The sequence below is a fragment of the Amblyomma americanum genome, chromosome 3, assembly GCF_052857255.1.
Source record: "Amblyomma americanum isolate KBUSLIRL-KWMA chromosome 3, ASM5285725v1, whole genome shotgun sequence".
NCBI classification, from domain to species: domain Eukaryota; kingdom Metazoa; phylum Arthropoda; class Arachnida; order Ixodida; family Ixodidae; genus Amblyomma; species Amblyomma americanum.
In genome coordinates, this window is record NC_135499.1 from 85,102,657 (window position 1) to 85,125,490 (window position 22,834).

Consider the following 22,834-nt stretch of genomic DNA (forward strand, 5'->3'; position numbering starts at 1 on the left):
CCTGGAATGCAGTCACCGTTTCCTTCACTAGTTGCTTTTTTAGAGTGTGACTGTATATCCAAAGTAGCTGTTTCGTCCTTGTCATGCAGTGATTTTCTGTGCTTCTTACTTGTGGTTGTTTCGCTTACTCCAATTTCGGGTTGAGTACTCCGTTGCTCCTCTGCAATTTGTTTCGCCTGACATTTTTCAGCAATGGCATCTATACCTTTAGGCTGGTTGCTGTCTTGTGGTTTTAATGCTTCCACGGCGGATTTACAGGCACTGTCGACACTTTGCAGAGCTTGAGGCAATGGTGAAGCTTTGCCGAGGCCTGACTTTTCAAGGCACGGCTTTGAAAGGTGCTTAATTGCTTTCTCAAGACGCTCTCGTTGTTTGCACCGGGCTGAGCTTGCTACCACATCCGAGGATTTCCCCTCACCTGCACTGGGAAATTGATGCTGTGGTTTCGTAGCAGGCTTTGCTGATATCTCCGAATTTCCGTGAGCATTTGAGTGAGTATTGGTGTCAGTGCTTCGAGCAGCCTCTTTTGAGAGAGCTGCGCTCGAAGAATGGGCACCAGTGTCCTTTTCCGCTTTTACCTCTTCATTTGCACTGCACGACATGAGCTGCTCTTAGCACACGTAGCTTCAGCCATGGCGTTGTCATTTTCAGCTTCTGCTCTGCCAACGTCACTTTTAGCGCTTTTAATGTCTCCCTTCTCGTTGCATGAAAGCTTGTCAGTAACCAACTCTGTGTCTAAGGGTGACATTGAAACACCAGCTCTTCTCTTCTCGTCAGCATTGGTTGATCCCTCATTACCACAAGCAGATGCAGCTGAAAGGTCAGCACCTTTTGTTGCATCAGACACAGCAGTCGTTTCAAGGCGTGCTTTTCTGTCACTTCCTTTATCAGCGTCGCTCTTTATTGCTTGGCTGCTGTCGGACTGACCCGCCTCTGAAGGTGGACGTTCGCATTCAGATTTTTCCGAGCTCCCAACAGCAATTTTTGGACCGCCGTACTGTTCTGGAGTTGCAGAGGCATGTTTGCCCGCTGCTTCTTTGCTTTCTGCTGCCGTCTTTTCCACGAGGACTGATTTAGGGTGGCCGTCGGAAGAAGGCACCTGGTCACTGCTCACGGTCACTTCACTCACCGTCCTTGCCATGCTGGCCACTGAACTCTCTGCACTGGCATCAGAGAGCACAGGCAGAGCTGTTCTCTCCGCACCGGTTGCAGACGTGACATCACCGGATGGAAGAGCAGAAGACGAAGTGCTTGCTCCACCAGTTCCAAGGGAAGAATCAGCGGAGGTGGGCGGCAAAGCTGAGCTCTTGTCTTCCGCAGGGGGTGAAGGTAGTTTAGGTGGTTTAGGGGATGGAGCATCGCAGGCAGTTACAGGTTTCCTAGGTGCAGTTGCGTAGGTGGCTTGGGAAGGCAGCCTGCTGGTAGGCAACATGGTTGGAGCAGTTGTGTTGGCCAACAATGCCTCTGGAGGGGCCCGGGTAAGATCCAAAGCCAGTGATTGTTGCTCCGTGACACCAATACGCTGACTGTTGCCGGTTGTCGTCGAAGACACTACTGGAGGATGCGTCACAGTGCCCTCGTGTGCGTGTGGAATGCTGCCTGGTGATTCGGGCCGACCGTTCTCTTCAGCCACGCGAACTTCCTCAGGCTTCTCTCCGGTCCGCAGGTCCTCAGCACCGACGTCGACGACCCGCCGGACTTCTGCAGGCGGTGAGACCTCCGCAGATGCATGTGGCTCATTGATGAGCGCAGCAGCGTCATCCCGATGCACAACCGAAAGGTCGCATGGGAGGGACTCCAGTGGTCCTGTGCCGTTCCCGTTGGTCGTTCCAAACCCGTGAGTGGCAGCCGGCCTGTCGGCAAACGGTGCTACTGCTCGGCTTGGTGGAGCGTGTGCTTGGTTTCGTGGTGGCGATGGTCTGGTGGCATGTGCCCTCGAGTCGCTGCCGTCACCCATGACCCGCATAGACAAATCCTCTGCGTTGTTTTGCTCTGCAACAGAACCTTTCTCGACCTTGCAGCTTGCATCTGCTCTATCAACTTCTACGTTGTTCTCGGTGGGTTGAGTGGGTTCCACTGATCCCTGGGAGTCTTCTTTACTCGAGCACTTTGTGTCCTTGTCTCGAACAATCTCAGCATTCTGAGACATGTTTTGGTGAACCTCGTTCTCCGCGGCCACAGTGTTTTTGTCCAATTTTGTGCTCACTTCTAATGCCAGGTCCTCTTCCGGTGGCTCTTGTTTGATCACAGTGGTCCTGGGGACAGCGTGCTCTGCACTTCCAGAGGTGGAGAGGGTGATGGAGAGCGTTTCTTCGTGGGTGTGTCTCTACTTTCTGCAAGGACTGCCGTTGCCCTGTGTCTGTTATTGCAGGCTTTTCACCATCCAGCAGTGCCGACCCCGGTTTTTCTGCATGAGGATGATTAAAATAAAATCAGGGCAATTATCAAGTGCAATGCCAACTGCAAAGACTTGCAGTTTGCAAATGGGCAGCATGCTGGACCACACAATACTGCACAGCTTTCACTCACAATAGTGTCTTGCCTTTCGTGTTTTGAGGTTCTCTCTCAAAAGTACAGCTTTCTGGACACTGCATCGTCACTCTCCAATCATCTACGCGAATATACGGAGCAATGACGTGCTCACATTAGCCAATTACTTGCACTTTGCGAAGACATTTAACTGATCAGTGAAAAAAGTTTGGCGCAAATCGAAATGAAGTTTAACGGGCCTGGAGTGGGTTGAAATGACTGACTATGCTGTGCAATACTGCCAAAGCTACCATACTTATTTGTGCTGGCTCCATCCACACAGAAAAAGTACAGTGTATAATGCTGCGCATAATTCAAATCTGAATACAAATCAGCCCCCACCACAACATGCAGCTCTTCCGGCCAAAAAAAAAGTTGCCCCCAAATACAAGCCGTTACAGTGTGATTTTTCATAAGTAGTTCTTAGCGATTCCACCTTGGCTTACCTTCCCTTCAATGACATGCTGTTCAGTTGCAACCTTTTCCTTGAGTGCTTTGGTGACATTTCTGGTGAGATGGCATCGCAGAACACGTGCAGGCAGCTCAAAGCAGCAGATGCATAATGACATAGTTGGAGATAGAATGCGACAAAAAAAAAAAAAAAAAACGCATTTTCCGTGCCTTTCACTCTTGTGAGCAGCCCGGCTCACCAGCAAAGAAATCAGCAAACTGAACTGCAAACAGTCCAGTAGTTTTGGATTCTGGCGTGATGCATGCGTACATCCGCGCACTGGCAGTTACTGGTAGAAGCAGAGGTTTGCACTTGCGCTATCTTCAGCTCGTACGGGGAAGAGGGCATCAGTGCGAGTGAGCCAGATAAACGGAGTGCAGTTTAAATTTTCCATAGCGGCACTGATTTCCATACAAATTATTGGTATTTTGCTTTTCTTTTTCCCACATGGAGCTCCATTCATCCCAGTGGAGCTCTGACACCAGCAAGGGCCATGTACTATTGACCCGCAACTCAACGAAACTACCCAGCCCCCGCAAATAGGTCAGTTCCATATTTAGTGTGACCCCACTTCCTCAATTTCAGATGGTCATATTTATTAATCTATCCATATATGCCCAAATCCATTTATTGGCGGAGGCGGAAATATTTTCCTCAACATCGACTTTAGAGCCGTTCTACAATATAGGATACCAGGAAAATTTGCTACCTGTTACGTGCGGTAAAACTTCAAAAATTGACATTAAAACGTGACCATTGAAGACGCCGACCACAACAAAGAAAAGAACACACAAAACACGTTTCGAAGCGTCTTTTGTGTGTTCTTTTCTTTGTTGTGGTCGGCGTCTTCAATGTCACGTTTTATGACTCACCCCGACCAGACGAGTTTTCGTCCAACTCTTGATTTCAAAAATTGACATTCACTTTAAAATTACTTTTTGCATCATGCACGGTAGGGTTTCCTAATGACAATGCACAAAAATTATTCATTTTTCTTGCTGCATTATAGTGCGGTCAATGGGATTGAATTTTCGAAAATGGTGCCCAGAGAATACTGGCAGATCTCTCTGAATGCGCAAAATGCACAAAACTGAACACACACGACGCAACCCTTGCACAGGAAAAATTTAGACCCTCTTGAACCTATCCTAGTGCATGCAAGCTTTTACACAAAAAACTTTAAGAGTTACTGCACAAAAAAAGCAGTGTCCTGTATGTAGGATGCAAAGAATACATGGGTTAAAAAACGGGCCGGCTTATATGTTGAAACATACGGTATTTCACCATCAATGAGAATGAATGCCTAACTGTACCTTTTACTGTGGCAATGCACAAGCATTGTGATCTGCAGTGTCTAGCACGCTGTTTTATACTGCTCTGTGTTTTATTCCAAACCATCCCACAAGACACTAAAAAAAAAAATGGGAGTGATATACACAGTTTACACATTGTTGCATACTATGTGTGACTCAGCGTAGACACCACAAAGCAAAGTACTACTTGCACACTGTCACAACAGAAGGTAGCCGCTTGGTCAAGGCAGACAGGTGTTTACTTTAACTCATGGTGAACAACTTTCTTGGTGCAGATGGAGCCAGTGCAACTACGCAAGCTAACTTTGGCAGTGCTGCAGGCTAAGTGTGTGAAATGAAGTAGAACAATCCAGGGAATCAAGCTACGTTTGCTTCTTTTTTTAAAGCCCCCTCCATTTAGTGAAGGATGACATAAGCTTTTCATGCTCACCTGTCTAGATAGGAGAGTCAGGATAGCAGCATTTAAAGGCAGCTCGTAATGGTACAAGCATTCATGTTGATATTACTGCAATTACTCGAATATAATGCTCATTTTATAGTCATTCAACTGCCGTAAAGCAGAGACGCGGTACAGCCATTTTGAAGTAATCACAACTCGGTTTCGGTTTCCACAATTTTGTGACGCTATGTTAGCAACGTGAAAACCATGGAAGCCAAATCCAAATCCATCCAAAGCCAAAACATCGTTTTTTGAGTTTGCTGGGATACCATGCCTGCCGTATCATGGCATCATGTTGGATGTCTGTTGCCTCATGACATGGTTGTTAGGTCATTCAAGAAAGGCTCCATTTTGAATGACCTCGACGGCACCGAGAATGACATCGTCTGCGAGGTAGGCATCAAGGATGAGGACCTAGTTTTCGAGAAATTTGCCTCCGAAAATGAGAAGCAGAGAATGCTTTCGAAAAGATGCGGAGTGTTGCCAGAATGCACATTAAAGCAGTATAGACATCTAATTTTGGTGGCATGTTTCTTCTCTACAATCATACAGAAGACACTACTAGACATGAATTACCATGCAGTATTCGCCTACGACCACTAAATAACTTGCAATAAAAGTTTTCTGTCATGCTGTCTCAGTTTGGTTTCAACAGCCGAACACTGACTATGACATCAAAGAGAGGTTATAGGTCACGTGAGGCATGAAAAAAACTGCGATATAATTGCTGCTTCTACATTTGTTGTCATTCTGGCTCTTGAGGCAGGCTGGCTTTCGCATTGTGATGAATTAAAATGACAAAGAAGTGATTATATTGCAGCATTTTCATGTCTTGCGTGACTGATAAGCACATTTTGATGTCACAGTCATCGTTAAGCTATTTAAACCGAAACCAAAAGATCACACGAAAGAAATTCAACACTAAATTATTTAGCGGTCGCATAAGAATACTATGGGGGAATCCATGTATAATAATGCCTTACGCATAATTACCAGGAAGAAAGCACACACCCAAAAGTTAGGTGTATACTCCTTTAAAGGTAGATACTTTTTTTATGCACCTACCGTATAGTGCACAATACAGCTCGAGGTTCTTTCCAAAAAACATTACTAAAAGGTCACCCCTCGACTTATTTACCAGCCCTTGGCACAACTCAGTAGTCGCCTGGCTACATGTGGAAGCCGCAGGCCTTTTGGCATCGCATCGTTATCGCCTCCATGTTGACCAATACGGCCCACCGTTGACATTGCAGTTGGATCAATGCCATCTTCCCTTTTTGTGCAGTAATCGTTCCTGGTGCTGTTACATATTAATTTTGCGACAACCCGCAAAATGAGTACTGGTACTTGACGTCAGTTCACCGTGGCGTTTAAAAAGAAAGTGATCGAATATGGTGAAGTGTATGGGAACATGTCCGTCCAGCGACCCTTTGGTGTGTCGGAGAAAAGCGTCTTGGTACTGGAGAACGCAGAAAATCGAGCTGTCTGCCTGCAATGCATGGAAGACGCCCTTTTGCGGGCACTGCGCGGTGCACCCTGAGCTCAAAGACAAGGTGGCAGAGTTTGTCCGTGAGCATTGTGCCAGATCCTTGCCAGTGACAGCGGAACTCATCCGCATCAAAGCTGCCGAGCTCGCCCGCGAATCCGGACTGTCCAAGGAGCAATTCAAGGGCTCCATTTACTGGGCTTGTTGCTTCATGCGATGCAAAGGATTCACACTTCGCCGGCGCACACCAACCTGCCAGAAGCTGCCAGAGGCATACGAGGACAAGCTGGTCGAATTCTGGCACCACGTTATCAGTCTCCAACAGCAGCATGGCTCAGAATAATGAGCAGGCGAAGAGTCTGGTAACACCAGTAAATAAAACGAAGTTTTGTGCCTTATAATTTTTATGTTGACTTTTCTGCTGTAAGTTAAGGGGGTCGACCTATATTCCACCTCGACCTGTATTCACATTATACGGTAGTATCTCACATTACATTTGTGGTTTTATTTTTTCGCACTCGGCAGCATGTGAATTCACCCCTCCTGTTACATTCGAGTAAATATGATAGTGTGAGACAAGAAGGCCCACTCATCTGGAAACACCATGCCAACTCCATGCCAGATGTACCGGTCAGCATGCCAACTTACAGCATACTGTTTCTATCCGTGGAGTGTTTTGAACAGTCCTCCCTCCACTGTAGACAATGCATGAAGCAGCGTGACCTCCCCATGAGTGCTGCTGCCTTCCCTCAACATTCCAAGCAAAATGGATGAGAATTAAAAATGAGTGCCTCAGCTGTTGTGGTAATGGTTATCTTAACTAGCACGCATGGTATTATTGGCATATACTTCGCAGGAGGAAAGTTGCCCTGCTCTGTAGTCTGCCTCGCTTCCCACCTGCCTTCTTGCAACACCATGAAAAGTTTTTTCAGCAAATGGCAAACAATATTTAAACATGCTGAGAAATGCTACGGATGTGAAAAACAAATGAAAAGTATAATATGACACTTGCATACAGAGCAGGGTGAATGCCTGAAATACATTGTGAGTCTAAAAAATTGAAATGCCAAACTTCACTCCACTCAGAAAATTAGCCTCATACGTAACGCCAATCTTATGGCAATTAATGGCTCCTCCTTAAGGCCTTAAACACCAGCTGACGAACGTGTCACATCAAATTTTGTCAACTGTGAGCACCACCAATTTGAGAAGTGAAATTTTTGTACACAAGCAACAAAGAGTAGCACTAACGTTTTCAAGGGCCTATAAGTGGTCTAGAAAAATACTAGTCGACTGTTGATAGGGCGAGGCATGCACACTTGGAAACTCGCAATATGCATGGTACAGCCACCGATGGCTTGCAGCAACTTGTGCTGCAGCTCAAAAGTTCACTCAAAGAGCACACCATCAGGCAATGACCTGACAGCACACCTAGCTAGAACTTTCCCGCAAAGTTGACCAAAACTTAGCAGACCCCCCCCCCCCTTTAAAAAGCCAGCTGGGCCTTCAGCATACACTCACCTTCTGCTCTGCCTGCATCTGGCTCGGTGAGGTTGCTCTCTCCAGTCTCACTGTCCATGGAGGAGCTCTCTTCCTTCTTGACCACCGAACAGCCACCCTCGAGGTCGGCGATGAGCTTCGCCAGCTCATCACGAGTCCTGGGCACAGCAGCGCCAATGTTAGTCAGCGGGGGGGGGGGGGGGGGGGGGGGGGGGGGGGGTAAAGCTAAAATTTCAACTGTCATAACTTTTGCACAGGCTGCAACGTAAAATTTCTGGCCACATACTACAAGGTTTCTTAAAGTAAACTTCAAGTCACCAAACTAATGTGGAGACCCACATCCTACCGGGTGACATTGCTTCACATTAGTGCACTAGCCACATGTGCCACGAAGAAGTGAGCACAGAGAAAGGCCACCAATGTCCAAAGCATGGGATGGCAACAGCGATAAGCAATGGAAGGGTTAGAGCTCAAGAACAAAAATGTAAGGTCACACAAAAATTTAGCAAGCCCTACCATGAAGATTCTGGTACATCTCGTTGAAAAAAATCGAAGTCTGAACCTGAAATGCTTTGAGGTAGATCACCTGGCATCACTTAGGGAAACCGACTTCCATTATGCCTGCTAAGGTATTGCCACCATATATCTTGATACAGCTGATGGTTTGATGGCGGCACAGTTACTGGTCAGGAAGAACATTTGAGTGAATGAAACTTCGAGGTCATTGATCAGTCCCATGAGAAATTTTACTATAGATAAGGCAGCTGTAGTGCTCCTGAAAAGTAATTTTTTCTTACGGAACTTGTCAATGCCGTCCAACTCTCATAGACTTGACAGTTGAGCTTAATACCATATTTGCTATAACTTCATATACCAATTATTTCACACATAAAGGCACTTTTCAATATTTATATTGTGTTAACTTCATTGTTTCTAAAACTTTTCTTACTCTAGTTGAATTTGCGACCACAGTAGCATGACAACATGCTCAGCAAAGGCATACTTAGTGGGAGCATGAAGAAATGGTGCCATACATGAAATCCGTGGCTAAATCGAAGTCTTACATTGGGGCACAGGCCTGGCCAGAAGTAAACGGAGCGTGCGGCACAAGAAAAAAACTGCGGGTCGGCGCCGCCTACCCAAGGCGGGAAAAAGCTCAAAATTGCCATGTGCATGTGCAGACGCGCGACCCTCTCATTGCTCCACTTGCCTCACAATCGACCAGCATCTATGTCGTGCTGATGATGATTATGATCGGACGGTTGAGCATTGTGTAGCGAGCAGGCATTTCGGAATGCGCAGAACACTGCCGTGACACGGAAGAGCCGGCGGGGATGGCTCTACCATTAAGCCACTTTGTCTGAGACAGCTGGAGGCACGCTTACACTGCAAATAACCCGCATGTTTCTAACTTTTGTTGCCTCTAGGACTCCATCTGCATCTTGCTAGCAATCAAACGCGCTCAAAACAGTCCACGTACTGCCGCTGTTTCGTGTTAAGTTTACTATAGTTATCACTGATGATTCACTTTGCCCATGCGAGGTGTCGACGCAGGACCAATGCATGCACCGTGTCTGTTTCTCATGAAGAACACTGCCCCCATTATGCTGCCCATATACTGGAACCTGCTTTTATCACCACCAAGACAGCGCACTGCGTATTGCGTATTTGAGGCAGAAATGCGCCTACAGCTGTCCCAGACGAAGTGGCATAATGGTAGCGTTGCCTCCGCGGACTCTGCGGCATCAAGGCAGCGGTCTGTGCATTCCAGTATGCCCGCTCGCTAGAAAGGGCGCAACCATCCAACCATAATCATTATTAGTGCGATACTGACGCCCGCCCAATGCGAGGCAGGCAGAGCAGTGGGAGGATTGCACTGGTTGAGGGCGTGCACATGCGCGTGGTGGTTCTGAGCTTTCGCCTGGTTCGACTAGGCAGCGCTGACACGCAGTTCTTTCTTGTGCGGCACACTCCGTTAACTTCTGCCCGCACCTATGCAGTGCCTCTACGTCTTCAGAAAGGACTTTCAAAGCTTCTCTGTTTCGGCAGATGGCATAGAGAATAATTTATGGGGGTTTAACGCCCCAAAGCGACTCAGGCTATGAGAGACGCCGTAGTGAAGGGCTCCGGAAATTTCGACCACCTAGGGTTCCTTAACGTGCACTGACATCGCACAATACACGGGCCTCTAAAATTTCACCTCCATTGAAATTCGACCACCATGGCAGGGATCGAACCCACGTCTTTCGGGTCACCAGCCGAGCGCCATAACCACTGAGCCACCGCAGCGGCTCATGACACAGAGAATAATTCAAAATATCTAGTTTCTATATTAGCAGGTTAACAATGCAGTTAGTCATATCTGTGTCCCCATATTTTTGTGCAGCCAGACCACTAAATGCTCCAAGGTTACACTCCATGGGCCACTGGTTTGACTCCACTAATTCAGGAGCCTCCTTTGCTGTAAGAAAAAATTTCCCGGGAAATGGGCTGACGTTAAGCTTTTCCTCTGCAGTTTGACTTAGTGTAGTTGAATTTGCACCTCGTCACTTGTGAACACCATCATCACCCTCTGCCACAGTTATCCAAATACAGGCTAGCCATGAATGTGGGTTGAGCCCCCGGGTTGGAAGTCACATAAGGGAACACGAAAAAATGATTTAAGTGTAGGCCAATTCCCGATTATGAGAAAAAAGCGTAAAATTTTGATAGCAAGCTTTATTGTGGTGTGCATTTGGCACCTTTGCACGAACGCCAAAGCCACCAGGCAAAAACCTTTGCCCAATTGGCACTGTCTGAGTAAAATACGCTGTAGAGGAACTTGATACATAGCTTGGAGAAGACAAACCACAAAAAAAAGAGAGCACATAAATGAGAAAAGAACGACGGCACATACGCTTGTCCCATCAGTGTCATATCATCTATGTGCTGTCTTTCTTGTGCTTCACTTTTCCAATCACTATCTGAGGTCATGTTTATAGCCTTAGTGATGCCCCACACTTCGAAGACACGAGCCCCTGTATAATGCTTGTCACCTTCCCCGAAAGACAGGTGAAGGAGTCGGCAATGTGCCTATTGACTGAGCTTGATTTATGCGGTGGTGAGCACAAGTAGGCTGGTATAATAACACAATTAGGTGCCGTTTGTGCATTCCTCACCCTCTGCCATATCCAGAAGCAGCGACATGCATCCACTATTACTGGGCTTGAACCAATGACAAACCAGAAAATGCAGAAATGACGTTGCTTCAATCAGTGAAAGGTGGGAAATACCACAAAAATGAAATGGAATCAATTTCAGAATTGTTGTATTATCCCAGTCCTGATGCCTAGAAGAATGTACTTTGTCACCAAAATTTGGCCTATCCCATTCTAGTAAGCCCTAGCTTGCTGATCATGAACAAACTTTTACTGGGGTCAAAATTTGACCTCGCCTCCTAAAGATTTAGGAAGCACTTCTGAAAAAAAAAAAAAAAACATAAAACGGCCTATGGCAAGCCTGCAGCATGTGCACCCACCGGGAGATGAGTATCCAGGAGCGCTCATCGTCGGGGTGCTCGCGGTAGAGGCGCAGGTTGAGTTGGGCATCGCGGTGCAGCCAGTAGAGGTGGCCGCGCACATCACGCCCCAGGGGCTGCAGCCTCAGCACATCTGCCTCCTGTTTGTTGAGCTCCGCTTTGAACTTGCCGTTGGCGTCAAACTGTAGTTCCATCAGCCGCTTGAGCACTGCCAGCTTGACGGACAGCTTGGCCTTGCGGTAGCCAAACCGCTCCAGCTCCCAGCCGTCCACATTGGAGCCCTGGTGGCAGAACTGGAGAGGGAGAGACGACGCCAGAGAACAAATTTCCCTCCGATTCTATTTCAGCCACGTCCTCCGACAGTGGTTGTTCCGGCTTCGGTAGTCGCTTGCTGACACTTTAGCTCCAAACAAAACCTTAAAGGAACATCGTACCAATTTACTGTTTCCTTTTTTTTAACATATGGATAATAAATAGCACGTGGGACACACTGTATAAATGCTTTCTACACAGCATGTGTGTGCAGCTATCTGAAAAGTGTACTGCCGTTGATAAAGAAAATTAATGTCAAGAAACACGGCCCCTGTAGTATGACGTCTGCTATCTCGTGTAATCGTGAGCAAACTGTGCAGTCGTGAGAATGAGCCTGCTCCTCACAACTCCTCTGAAATACGGGTAAAAGGGTGGAGCATTGTTATTCCATCAGACGTTTCACAAGCCATGCGACCATCGCTTATGCTTGTGCCTGGTAATGTCATTGCATACTAAACAATATTACATACTAAACAATAAGCCAGCTGAACTAAGAATTCCTCTGGAGAGGCGACGGGATTACTAGCTCAGGTACAGATGCCAGTCGCAACAAATGGGTGCTTTGCTGTTCCTGTCCTAGACGCAGAGGAAGTCAACCAGCCAGACATATAGATCACAGAGATGGCACGTTCAGCCACTACATCAGTGGCAGTAGCAGCTTTTATAGCAGAAGAAATTGCAATTTGTACCAGCAATTTCAAGTTGTGCAGCAGGAAAAATGACGATTTGTACCAGATGCTCCAGGTTTTGTAGCAAAAAAAAAAAGAAAAAGAATAATTACATTCCGTTCTGAAATTTCACTCCTTTCTGCAATCCAAAAACAATAAGGAGAGAAGGGATCCCCCCTTGTTCAGCTTTTTGAAAAAGCAAGGTCAGATGTTCAATACAGTCACAATCGTGTGAATATGTACAAATCTCAACCCCAAATGCCATCTTTAAAGTGTGATTAGGTCCTTTAAATATCCCTAATAGAATCCCTAATAGAGCTCATGGCATTCTGCTAAAAACACACCGCCTACATTAAATATGAAATGGCCATGAGATATGTAAAGAAACTACACAACACGCAAAAAGGATAGCATTTTGTGTAACCACAAACAGCAGTGACTATTTCTTGTCTTTTCTCAATTTTTCCAGCTTAGCTAATGCAGCTGGAACCCTCGGCGGGCTTGTCCACTTGCAATTTCCAAGAACCTCTTGGGACTTTAAGTGTTTTGTGAATCTTGGCAATGCTGTACCATATTCCTGGCCAGCTTGATCTTTCTGTACCATCTCTCATTTGTGGGTATCTCTGCCCCGTGCATCAGTCATCTTCTGCACGTGTCTCTTCTGCTGCATCTGCTCCAACTGCTGTAGCTGTCGCTCCCACAGTCCTTTCACCACTCTGGTTAGCACTTGCATCATCGGAATGGCACCTTGATTTCAACCGAAACACTGGGAAGATGCCATAATGAATCAAAGCCAACAGACACAGAAGTAGCTTCATGAATGCCCCCAACAAAGGGAATTTTCGAGCCCTCTTTTATTGCCTCGGTTTGAAAATATTTTGCCAGGAGTCATCTATCTGTTCAGACCGTATCTGGCTAGCATCTTCTGTGACACAAAAGCTGAACTCATTAATCAGAGTGGACAAACACTTTGTATTCTACAATACACTGTAGCAGTTCCTATGCCAACCTCTTCAAGTACACAGTCGATGTTTCTTCTTTCTTTCATCTGGCTTCGATGGATACGCACGAGGTTACCGACGAGGTTACCGAGAACATAATTTCCAAATGGTAACCTTGAAAGGAGGTGGCCAGCTGTTTTAACATGAGCTCCTTGCAATTTGGAACCATCAATTTTCCCCTGGCATCTATATCAGCAATGGTGGCTTCTGTGTCTGCAACAATTTCAGCCTTCCTAACAGTTTCCCGATGCTCAATGTCAACAGAATTAAACTCTGCACCAGACTTGTCACCGTGCACTCCTACGTGCAATAAGCAGCTAAACACTTTCTTGACCAATCCTCCGTTAAGAAGCAAAAAAAAATCCACACAAGGGATTTTCACCACTAAAAAAAAAAGTCAGACATCCCATAAAAGGTACACAGAGTCGCATAAGAAAAGTCCCCAAGGAACAACGGTCTTCTCACCAAGCAACGTTGCAAGCAATAGGAGTATATTATGTCATGGTGAGATTTCTGGTCAAACATAACTGCTTTTACTGCAGTTAGCTACAGTACAAAGCAGTCTAGCATAGGTGCAAGTGTCAGCCAACGTGAGCTGGCATGGTGAATGATAACCTCTGTCAAGCAAAAACATTGCCGCGTTTTCAAACATGCACTCGGCACAGCTGGGTTTTTGCAACAATGACAGCAGCCTAGATGACCAGCTTCTACATTGCTGCTAGAAGCAGCTAAACCATGTCTGAATGTGTTACGTGCCTAACGAAAAGTGCTGGATTCACTTCATCAGGGTTGGGACTACACAAAGACATTTTGGACCAATTTTTGGAGCAAGTAAAATCGTGTTTTGAAGCAATATGGCTCAGGCAGATTTGCATAACTGCGCCCAAAATTGCACTCTGGAGCTTCTTCGAGCAAGCTAAATTTCATTTTCAAGCAATTTGAAGCAGATAAAATTTCACTTTGAAGCAGTTTGTATAATAATTGCCGGGTTTTATATGCCAAAACAACTTTATGATTATGAGGCATGCTGTAGTGAGAATTCTTTAATGTGAACTGACATTGCACAATACACGTGCCTCTATAGCACTTCACCTGTATAAAAATGCGACTGCATCGACCAAGATTGAACCCGCCTCTCTCGGGTCAGCAGGTGAGCACTGTAAGCATCGTACCATCATGGCGGCTCTGCAGTTTGGAGCAGGCCTATCTAAATTTCGGTACAATAATCGAACACTTTGAGCCCATCAAAAAAAAAGTAAACCAATATGAACACTGTACATAAGCATAATATTGAAGCAGATATACCCCACACTGAAACCGCCTAATGAATGCAAATTTTAGTAATAGGCACTGAAGGTTTTTAACAGTGGTACGTAGCAGAAAAATTATATAGTCTGCAACAATGAATCTGAAATTTCAAAATAGTGGCTAAGACATTTGTTTATCAATTCATAATCCTCTCATGACTCAACTGTGTCGGTGAAACGCCTGGATGGCAGCACGGCGCAGGCTTTCCCGTAAAACTGAAAACATTGGTGGCACTATAATCAAACTATACATCGCCGCAGCGACACTTATGATGGGCAAAATAGCTCCCAAATGCGCGGTCCAATTGACGCGGTAATATAATTTGAGTCACTGCAGAACCAGAGATCCAATCCGTCTTTATTCTAAATCCGCCATGCCCACTGAATCAACATGGCTCACCGCCCCATTAACACCGAGTTTGCTCGCAGCGCTTTCAGCCTCTCTTTCAGTGTTTTGTGCGTAAGTTATGAAACACCGCACACTTGGCTACGCTGCCACACTCAACCCCATTCAGTTCTTCGGCGTCAGCTGCGACGACAACCAGAACTCGGGGGTGGCCACGCGGGCGCCACCTCTTGCTCGAACCACCTAAAAGAGCATGAAAATTATTAGAAACTGTGTGGGAGGCGCCCGCCAAGCAGAATATAACGGCAGCATTTTCTTTTCGAAAAACAAATGATCCCGCTGTTCGTGACCACTGCCGGAGCATAGATGCTTTAGTCTTTCTGGTCGTTCTGGCCGTCCTGGCGCAAAGTGGCGCAATTTTTGTTTATTCTCTGTGGCCGGCACAGTTTGGGGCAAGAAGTTATGTTTGTATCAAAATGGCGCAATTGGAGCAAGAGTCCCACCCCTGATCTTGCAACATCATGTTGCTGTGCCACTTCTAAGGGGACAGTCACACAGCTCTAATAAGTAAAAAGGGGAAACATGTGGGTGCATTATGAGCAGGTCTCATCTAACACTCTGACATGCACATACATCTCAAATACAAGACTCTGCTGATGAGTTCTTATATTTTTGCATTCCTGGATTCTGTCTTCCCCTAAACACAGCCAACAAGGCTGAGAAATTAAACTATGTTATGTTGAGCGACAGAGCCCCATGGCCACTGAGCTCACTGGGGCACTTGAAACTGGCTTGAAGCAGGATTCACACAGGCAAATAGGCTTTCAGCAGAAAGCTGGATGGAAGAGACTTGGGTACAAACTTTGCGGGAGGACAGTGGCAATGAGCTAGAAAGCGACCCATTCGTGTTTACAGTGTAGGCAAAACAAGTCAAGCAAGCAGACCTTGATGAGCGCTTTCTCCCAGCGGTCACGCTGAACCCTTCGGTTGGCCTTCCGCAGAAGATGCACATGCAGGTCAATCAGGGTCTGGTCCACTGCACATGGAAAGGGCGACAGGGTGAGAAAGTCAGGACCGTTTATATTAAGGCAAAAGTCTTTAATGGCTCATACTCGCGGTGTCCATCCGTCCGTCCATCACCCTCTTCAACTCGATAAGAAAAAAAATCTTAGTGCACGATGGGATTCGGACCACCATCCTTCCGTTCCGCAGCTGAGCGTGCTAACTACTGCGCTACTTCCTGCCAACGCATATGTAGTTCTTGTCTAGAACGCTGGAGAGTGTCCAGAAAGGCGTCGAATCAGATGGAAGCCTCCGAAATGCCTTCCAGTGTCTCCAGCATTTAAGATTCACAAACAATTGTGTACTTAATTAACATTTAACCACACATCAGTGACACAGGCAGCAACACCACGCCAAAGGATTTTGCCTCACCGTACTTTAGGTCAAGAAAGTGCCCCCTGAATTTTTTTTATCACCACTGTTCTCTAAAACATTTTCACGATGGCAGCCTCATGAGGTGCCTTATCCCACATGCTGAACAGCGCACTGAAATACTGTGACTTAGTGAGCAGTGTGCAGTTCTCTGACAGTAACAATGTGCATCAGCGAAATAGAATGAAAACGTTGTTGGTCGCCTCAACGCCACTGAAAATAGATGTCAGCCAGTGGCCATCGGCAAGTGTTTGGTGTTATGCCAAAAGACCTGTCACTTGCTCAAGAAGGAAAAGCAGATACTTCACTGCGCTGATCATATCCCTGCAGCCAGTGTGGGTCATGTGAACAACAGCTCACAGCTCTCATACCCAAATTGACAGTGCAGAACATGAAACCTGCATCAAGTGTACCCTAGTACCTAAAAACACTACGTTCTGGCCAGCTTTGCATAAGGTTCTAGCACTCTTGCCAGCTTGTAAACTAGGCGGCAGTTTCATTCACAATGGAAGGATGGCTGCAGAGGCGGAGCATCCATAACTCTGTCATTCTTCCAAATAGTTCAGCCGCACGATGATGTGCCTGGTCACCTGTTGCATTGCTCTCTCGCAGCAGCTTCATTTTATTGTGGTACAACTGACGCCATCTATGTAAGCATCTTGTAACTAAGACCTACCTTGCTAATTGGCCGCAATCAAGAAAATTGCTTTAGCTTTGACTTATGAAAGTTGAAAGTTGTCAATGATGTTATAAATATGCATTAAATAACGAATATTACCAAAATACCATGTTTTAAGAGAGAATTATTACCTGGAACTGGGAACTATATTCCGCTGTGAGGAAGAGTGGAGTGTTTTGGCTCTGTAGCTTCCGCTCCATTGCAAAAAAAAAATTTGTCACAGAGTATAACTGAACACGCAGTTTAAATACAAGTTGTCTGTTGCAGTGACACAATGTGCTTGCAAACTTAATTCACTGGGACCAAGCCGTTTTCCACAGTCTTTTTCCAAACAAAATGGTCAGGATGCTAATGCTGAAAGTAACCAGCACTGCCTCAGAAAAACCCCCCAAGAAAATTGCTAACAGCAACAGATTTCGTCCCAATGTACCGTGATGTGGGTATGTTAGTGTGTGCGCGCGTGTGTGTGTGTGTGTGTGCGCGCGCGCGTAAACGCAGATGTACAGAAAATCCCAGCAATGGCAAGAAACACAGGTTGAAGTCATCAAGCGGCCGTAGGACGCACACAGCAAGCCAAGCAACGCCATTTTAGACAATCCCGTTCATTCCGTTCATCTTATATACCCCCACTCGCTGACCTCAATGTGGCCCCAGTTTTCCCGGCTAGGTTCGTACGAAAATTGTGAGCAACTGAAACATCACACAGTGTTGCGGGCGGTGCCATACGATTTTTCTCACTGCATGTAGTTGGAGTCTAGCTTGCAAGTGGGATTTGAATCGACAACACATGCACCTTCAATAGAACGCCGTCCCAGATTTTATGTCCATCGAGATGTGAGGTAGTTACTGTGGCATATCCTTTCCTTAAAAACCAATTTTAATATTAAAATTATGACGCAACCGTTCATAGAACACAGTTTTAGATGGTGCCATACGATTTATTGTTCCACATAGCATACGTTTCTTAGTCAAGTTGGAGGCTAGCTCGTGACAGGTATCCGAACCGAGTACCAGAGTGTTTCACCCAGACCTTTGTGGATTCAGCATTTGTAGAATCAGTGTTCAGAGGCGTGTCTTCGTTTCATTTCTCAGGGCGCAACCTGCGTCAAGGTCGAATGCTCACGATGACACCAATGCTTTTGCCTTCACAGCATGTAAGCAGCCTCAGTGCCCTCTAAATTTTTGGCTCAAGTGCTCATGACGACAGAATAAGGTGATTGAGAGAGTTTATGCGCTCTCCTCAGAAGGTAATGTTCATGCTTTGCACGAATTGTGTCGCTTGTTTATTATTTGCCTCCATGTAGTAATTATAAGTACTGTATTTTCCAGAGAATAGACTCTGGACTATACATGTGTAAAAGCTGAAATTTCGCATCATCCAGACTATCTATGGGTGCTGAATATACATGATTTAGGTTTTTAAGACCGTTTGTCATATGTGAAGAAGCCTAGCGCGTCTGTCGAAGCAAAAACAAAATGGGACCTCACTACGGCTACGACATTTTGCCCCCAGATTAGCAATAAAATGCTCCTGGCGGTATTTAGAATGGCTGCTTTATAGTGCATGGATTTGTGAGCACATGTAAAAAACCTCAATGAATTACACTAGAGGTGTCTTAGTCCTTCTTGAAGAATGGTTGAGGTGGCTATGAAAGGACGAAAAGTCTTCCCAGCAGCATTCGAGCTCAGTGAAGTGAAGCATGTGCAAGCAGTCAAGTAGAACTGAGCAGGAAAGAAACAATTTGATGAAAAAGAGCACGGATTCCAGCTGCTTCCCGAAACACCTAAGGAAAATTTGGGCTGCTTCCCTGAAACATCAACAGACAATCTAAAAAACTTGTTTTCAGTCGAAATTCACCCATGCGGACTACACACTAAATGTGGACTACCTAAGCAAAAGCTTTTTATTTTAGGACAAGATTTGCCCCTTGCGGACTATATACACCTGGTGCGGACTGTAGTCCGGAAAATATGGTAGCCCGCGAATCTCAAATTAATGTAATTGAAAGCTGGCGCTCATCGTGCGTAGTTCTCCTGGCCTCCTCCTTGCTTTCCGGGCTGTTCACCTCAAGCATTGCATTTTGGGTGAGCTGGTACTTCATACTTTTTAGAAAATAATTGCACACACACAAGAGACAAACACAGGTGCAAATTTCAACTGGACTTTATTGTGATCACATATCCTGTTTTATTTAAAGAAAAATGTTAACCTCAGGAAGCTTCAAGTAACTCCAAGCTACATGTGATTGGTTGCTCAGACTTGCCGCCAGATGTGGAGGTGCAGCACTGCAGTGTATGTAGGAGCTCACCGGTGCAATGCTGCCATTTCATTAGTGACTCACGCACATCTTTACCACCACTAGCATTGCGGGATTTTCAGTGTTATGCTACACTAAAAACCAAGGACTCTGTAAATGAAGTACTTTCAATGCTGTCATTAGGTAGCATTTGCTTCACCTACCACCGCGACTTTCTTGATGTGGTGCCATCTGCACCGTTTTGCTGTGAAGTCTTGTTTCATTGCAACTAGTGCCCAGGAGCATTGTGGGGTTTCAGGGATGTTTGTTTCTCATTTATGCCATAAACTGCTCACAGACTCTACCTTCAAACATAACTGAGCTTAACGGGACCGCCAACTAAATTTTATGGACCTAATTTTTTTCGGTGCAGCAGAGAACTTTGAATCCAAGGTGTCTCATTCCGCGACAGCTTTAGAAATGCTGTTGAATATATTTATGAACAATTTTTCAATTAGTTTCAATCTATTCCGATGCTGAAAAAACCAAGAACAGCAACTGCACACTGGCAAAAGTGAAGCGATGCTGAAAAAACCAAGAACAGCAACTGCACACTGGCAAAAGTGAAGAGCCAAAAACTAACATAGTCCTAGTTGTCAGCCAGTTGTGACACACCTTTAGTGCAGCGTAGCATCCATTCGAATTTCCATGCCCAAAGCTTAACTTATATGGTGGTGTTTTAGTTGACCATGGTTATCACTTCAACCAAGAAGTGCAAAACACTGTGGGATGGCATCGAGCAACAGAAGCTCAAAGCACCTAATTAGCGAAGTGAACGGAGTGTTGCTTTTCATCGAACGGGGTGCTCTAGAATGTGCAAACTATAATGAAAAATGACGGTCCCTTGTGAAAGAAAAAAAATTAATATGCACTTAACAGCATACAAGTAATATTTGTAGTGTTGTCGTCTTCTTCTCTTGGTCTTTTTTGCACTCGTTAACCATGAAGTAATATTTACAAAGACGTAGTCAAGTGGCGGGATACACCAATAACAGCAAGGTTTGCACACAGGATGGCTTTTCACCTTGTTTTATGTGATTTTCAGCCGCAAGTTAAAATTATACATCCTTGTTTTCTTGGATAATGGAGTCCTCAATCTTCATAAAATGAGAAAAGACCTTTTCATTTCTACCATAGTCTCGCCACGTGTTTTGGCCAGTTGTTAGCCCTTTAGCCCTTTTAAAAAACAAATGATGGTTCAGCAAGGGCCACTGACGTCTCGCCGTTTGAAACTCATGGCAATTAGTGTTTTGCCTCTCCACACCTGCCATCATGATTAGGATGGTGCCATTAACGATAAGATATACACTAATGGAGATGCTAACAAGTGCCCCTCGTGCACTACTCAGTAACAATAGCTCACAGCTCAGAGGGGTGAAGAACCTGCAGGAGCAGGGCTAGAAAACTGCAAGTATACTGTCTCAAACCTCTGTTAAACAATGCTACCAGCAATGCTACTAGCTCTGAGTGCTGTTGAGCGTTTCAATATAATCGTATAATGATTCACAGGGCTTGGTAGCGTCAATTAAAAAATGCACCCGTCCATGCAAAGAGACCTTGTTTCACACAAAATCAGTTGTTTCAAATTTCTAATGCCACAGTTATCCATAGCATCATGATTTACCAGTTTTAGTTCTCAACCTTGTCTTCTGTACCACGTCAACAAGTAGCCAAGTTTTCGCAGCAAAATTTTATGCCCAACATATATGCTGTTCCTTGCATGCATGTGAAACAGATCAAACTGCCAATAAAACAAGATGAATTCTGACATAAATGAGCAGACTTCAATCTACACTGCTGCAAGCAATGTGCATTCACATTAACCAGGGATATGTTTGCAGAGACGGCACTATTTTCAAGGTACAAGTCATCAGTCTCGATCATAGCCCATGGAAGAACAAGCATGCTTAATGAAATCCTCTCCAAGACACAACTCAAGGGCATGGCGTCAATTCTTAATCTAAGCTACTAAGCATAAAAGAAGAAAAAATGTCACGACAGGGTAAGTACTTTCGCCCACGCACGAATTAAATAAATCGTATTCTCCGTTCTGACATGAGGCACGGAAGTAGGAACACAATGAAGAGTGCTTTAGGGCTTTTTATAAAAAATCTGAGCACGCACCACACAGCCTGGGCTCACAGAGGCGGAAGAAAAACGCGACAATCGCCGCGCAAGCGAAAGGTCCGCACTACGAAGGCGACGCGCGAGGGAGGAGGCGCGGCGTCGGTGCAGACGACGCTGGCGTGTGCAGACGAGCGCCGTCGGAGCCGCCGATGTCGTTACTCAATCCGTTTCGAGAGGCCCGCAGTCGTTCTAGCAGCGCGATCTCGAGGCTGTTAGCGGCGATCACGTAGCTGCGATAAACACCGCGGATTCTTGCGGCTTTTTCTTCTCGCTGGCGGGAGCGCACGTCCAACTCTTGCCAGCGGGAGGCGCTTCCGCTTATTTTTCTTCTTTCGGCTACACGCCTCGGTGTTCCGGTCAGCTTCCAACAAACAGGTCCACCGATCGGCGGTTCCAACGCGCGATGCGCATTCAGTGCAACGTCGCGGCGGACCTAACGACAAACACTACTACTCCAACCGGGAAATTTCCCGAGGCGAACTCGCGAAGCGAGGCCTCTAATCGCGCTGTCAGCGCGAATCGCGCGGCGTGCAGCGGCGGCCGCCGATGGACGGCAGCGGCGCTACTTCACCGACGTCGCAAACCAGCGCGAGTCAACTGGTGCTGGGCAGTGCACACGCGTCCTGCTGCCGACCGGCGCCCGAATCGAAGCGAGAAAGCGTGTGCGGCTGCGAACATTCGGCATCGTACGAGCGCCGCGCACCCGACGCGATCGGCACGGCAGGAGCCACGGCCGCCGCCGAGCCATGGAGGTCGCGCTCGCGAGCGCTGCCGATCGCAGGCACAAAGCTGTGTAATGTTGCTTGCGGGGCCGACTATTCGCAGTGCAGACGCCTGCGGCATTGCGATTTCGCGATCCACGTATGCCTGTCGATACTGCGCCGTTAAGCCGCAAAACAATACGACGCTAACGGGCCGTAATTTCGAGAGGGGGGAAAGGGGGGTCTCTCGGCGGCATTGGGAGGCTGCAGGAAGCCACGTACCATTTTTGGTATCCTCGAGCATGGACTGCAGCTCGGAGATGGAGATGTTGACGCCACATAATTCACCAAAATTCAAGATGAACGAGCAGATCACCGCAAAGTTGGGGTCATCGTGACAGTTTTCGTCCGCGCTGGTCGCCATTTTCCAAACGCTCTTCGACAAAGGTTGTGTCCATCAATGTTGACAGCTTTGAATCATAAATCTACCAATAATACAGTTGTTGCATAATACAATCTTTTACTTTTTTAGCAAAACGCTTGTTCATATGCGGATGCCACATAACAGCGATAAACACAAGCATTTATTACGATTTGGCAGCAACGATATCAACAGGGTTTTAAGCATAAATAACAACAAAATACACTGCCAATTGCTTATTTAAAAATAACGCCCAAAATATTACGCCTATATGGATTGTTTTTATTGGTTTATTTATTATAACTG

At 46.1% G+C, this 22,834-nt stretch overlaps 1 protein-coding gene across 1 annotated transcript in view; it reads right to left on the reverse strand.

Moving 5' to 3' along the window:
- Positions 1 to 22,569, reverse strand: part of LOC144123874 (uncharacterized) — a 64,488-nt gene extending 41,919 nt beyond the window's left edge. Inside the window, 6 exon segments of the mRNA XM_077656598.1 lie at positions 578 to 2,317; positions 2,319 to 2,407; positions 7,740 to 7,876; positions 11,236 to 11,528; positions 15,814 to 15,905; positions 22,390 to 22,569. Coding sequence (XP_077512724.1) covers positions 578 to 2,317; positions 2,319 to 2,407; positions 7,740 to 7,876; positions 11,236 to 11,528; positions 15,814 to 15,905; positions 22,390 to 22,531 — 2,493 coding nt within the window. The 5' untranslated portion in view covers positions 22,532 to 22,569.
- Positions 22,570 to 22,834: the final 265 nt, after the last annotated feature.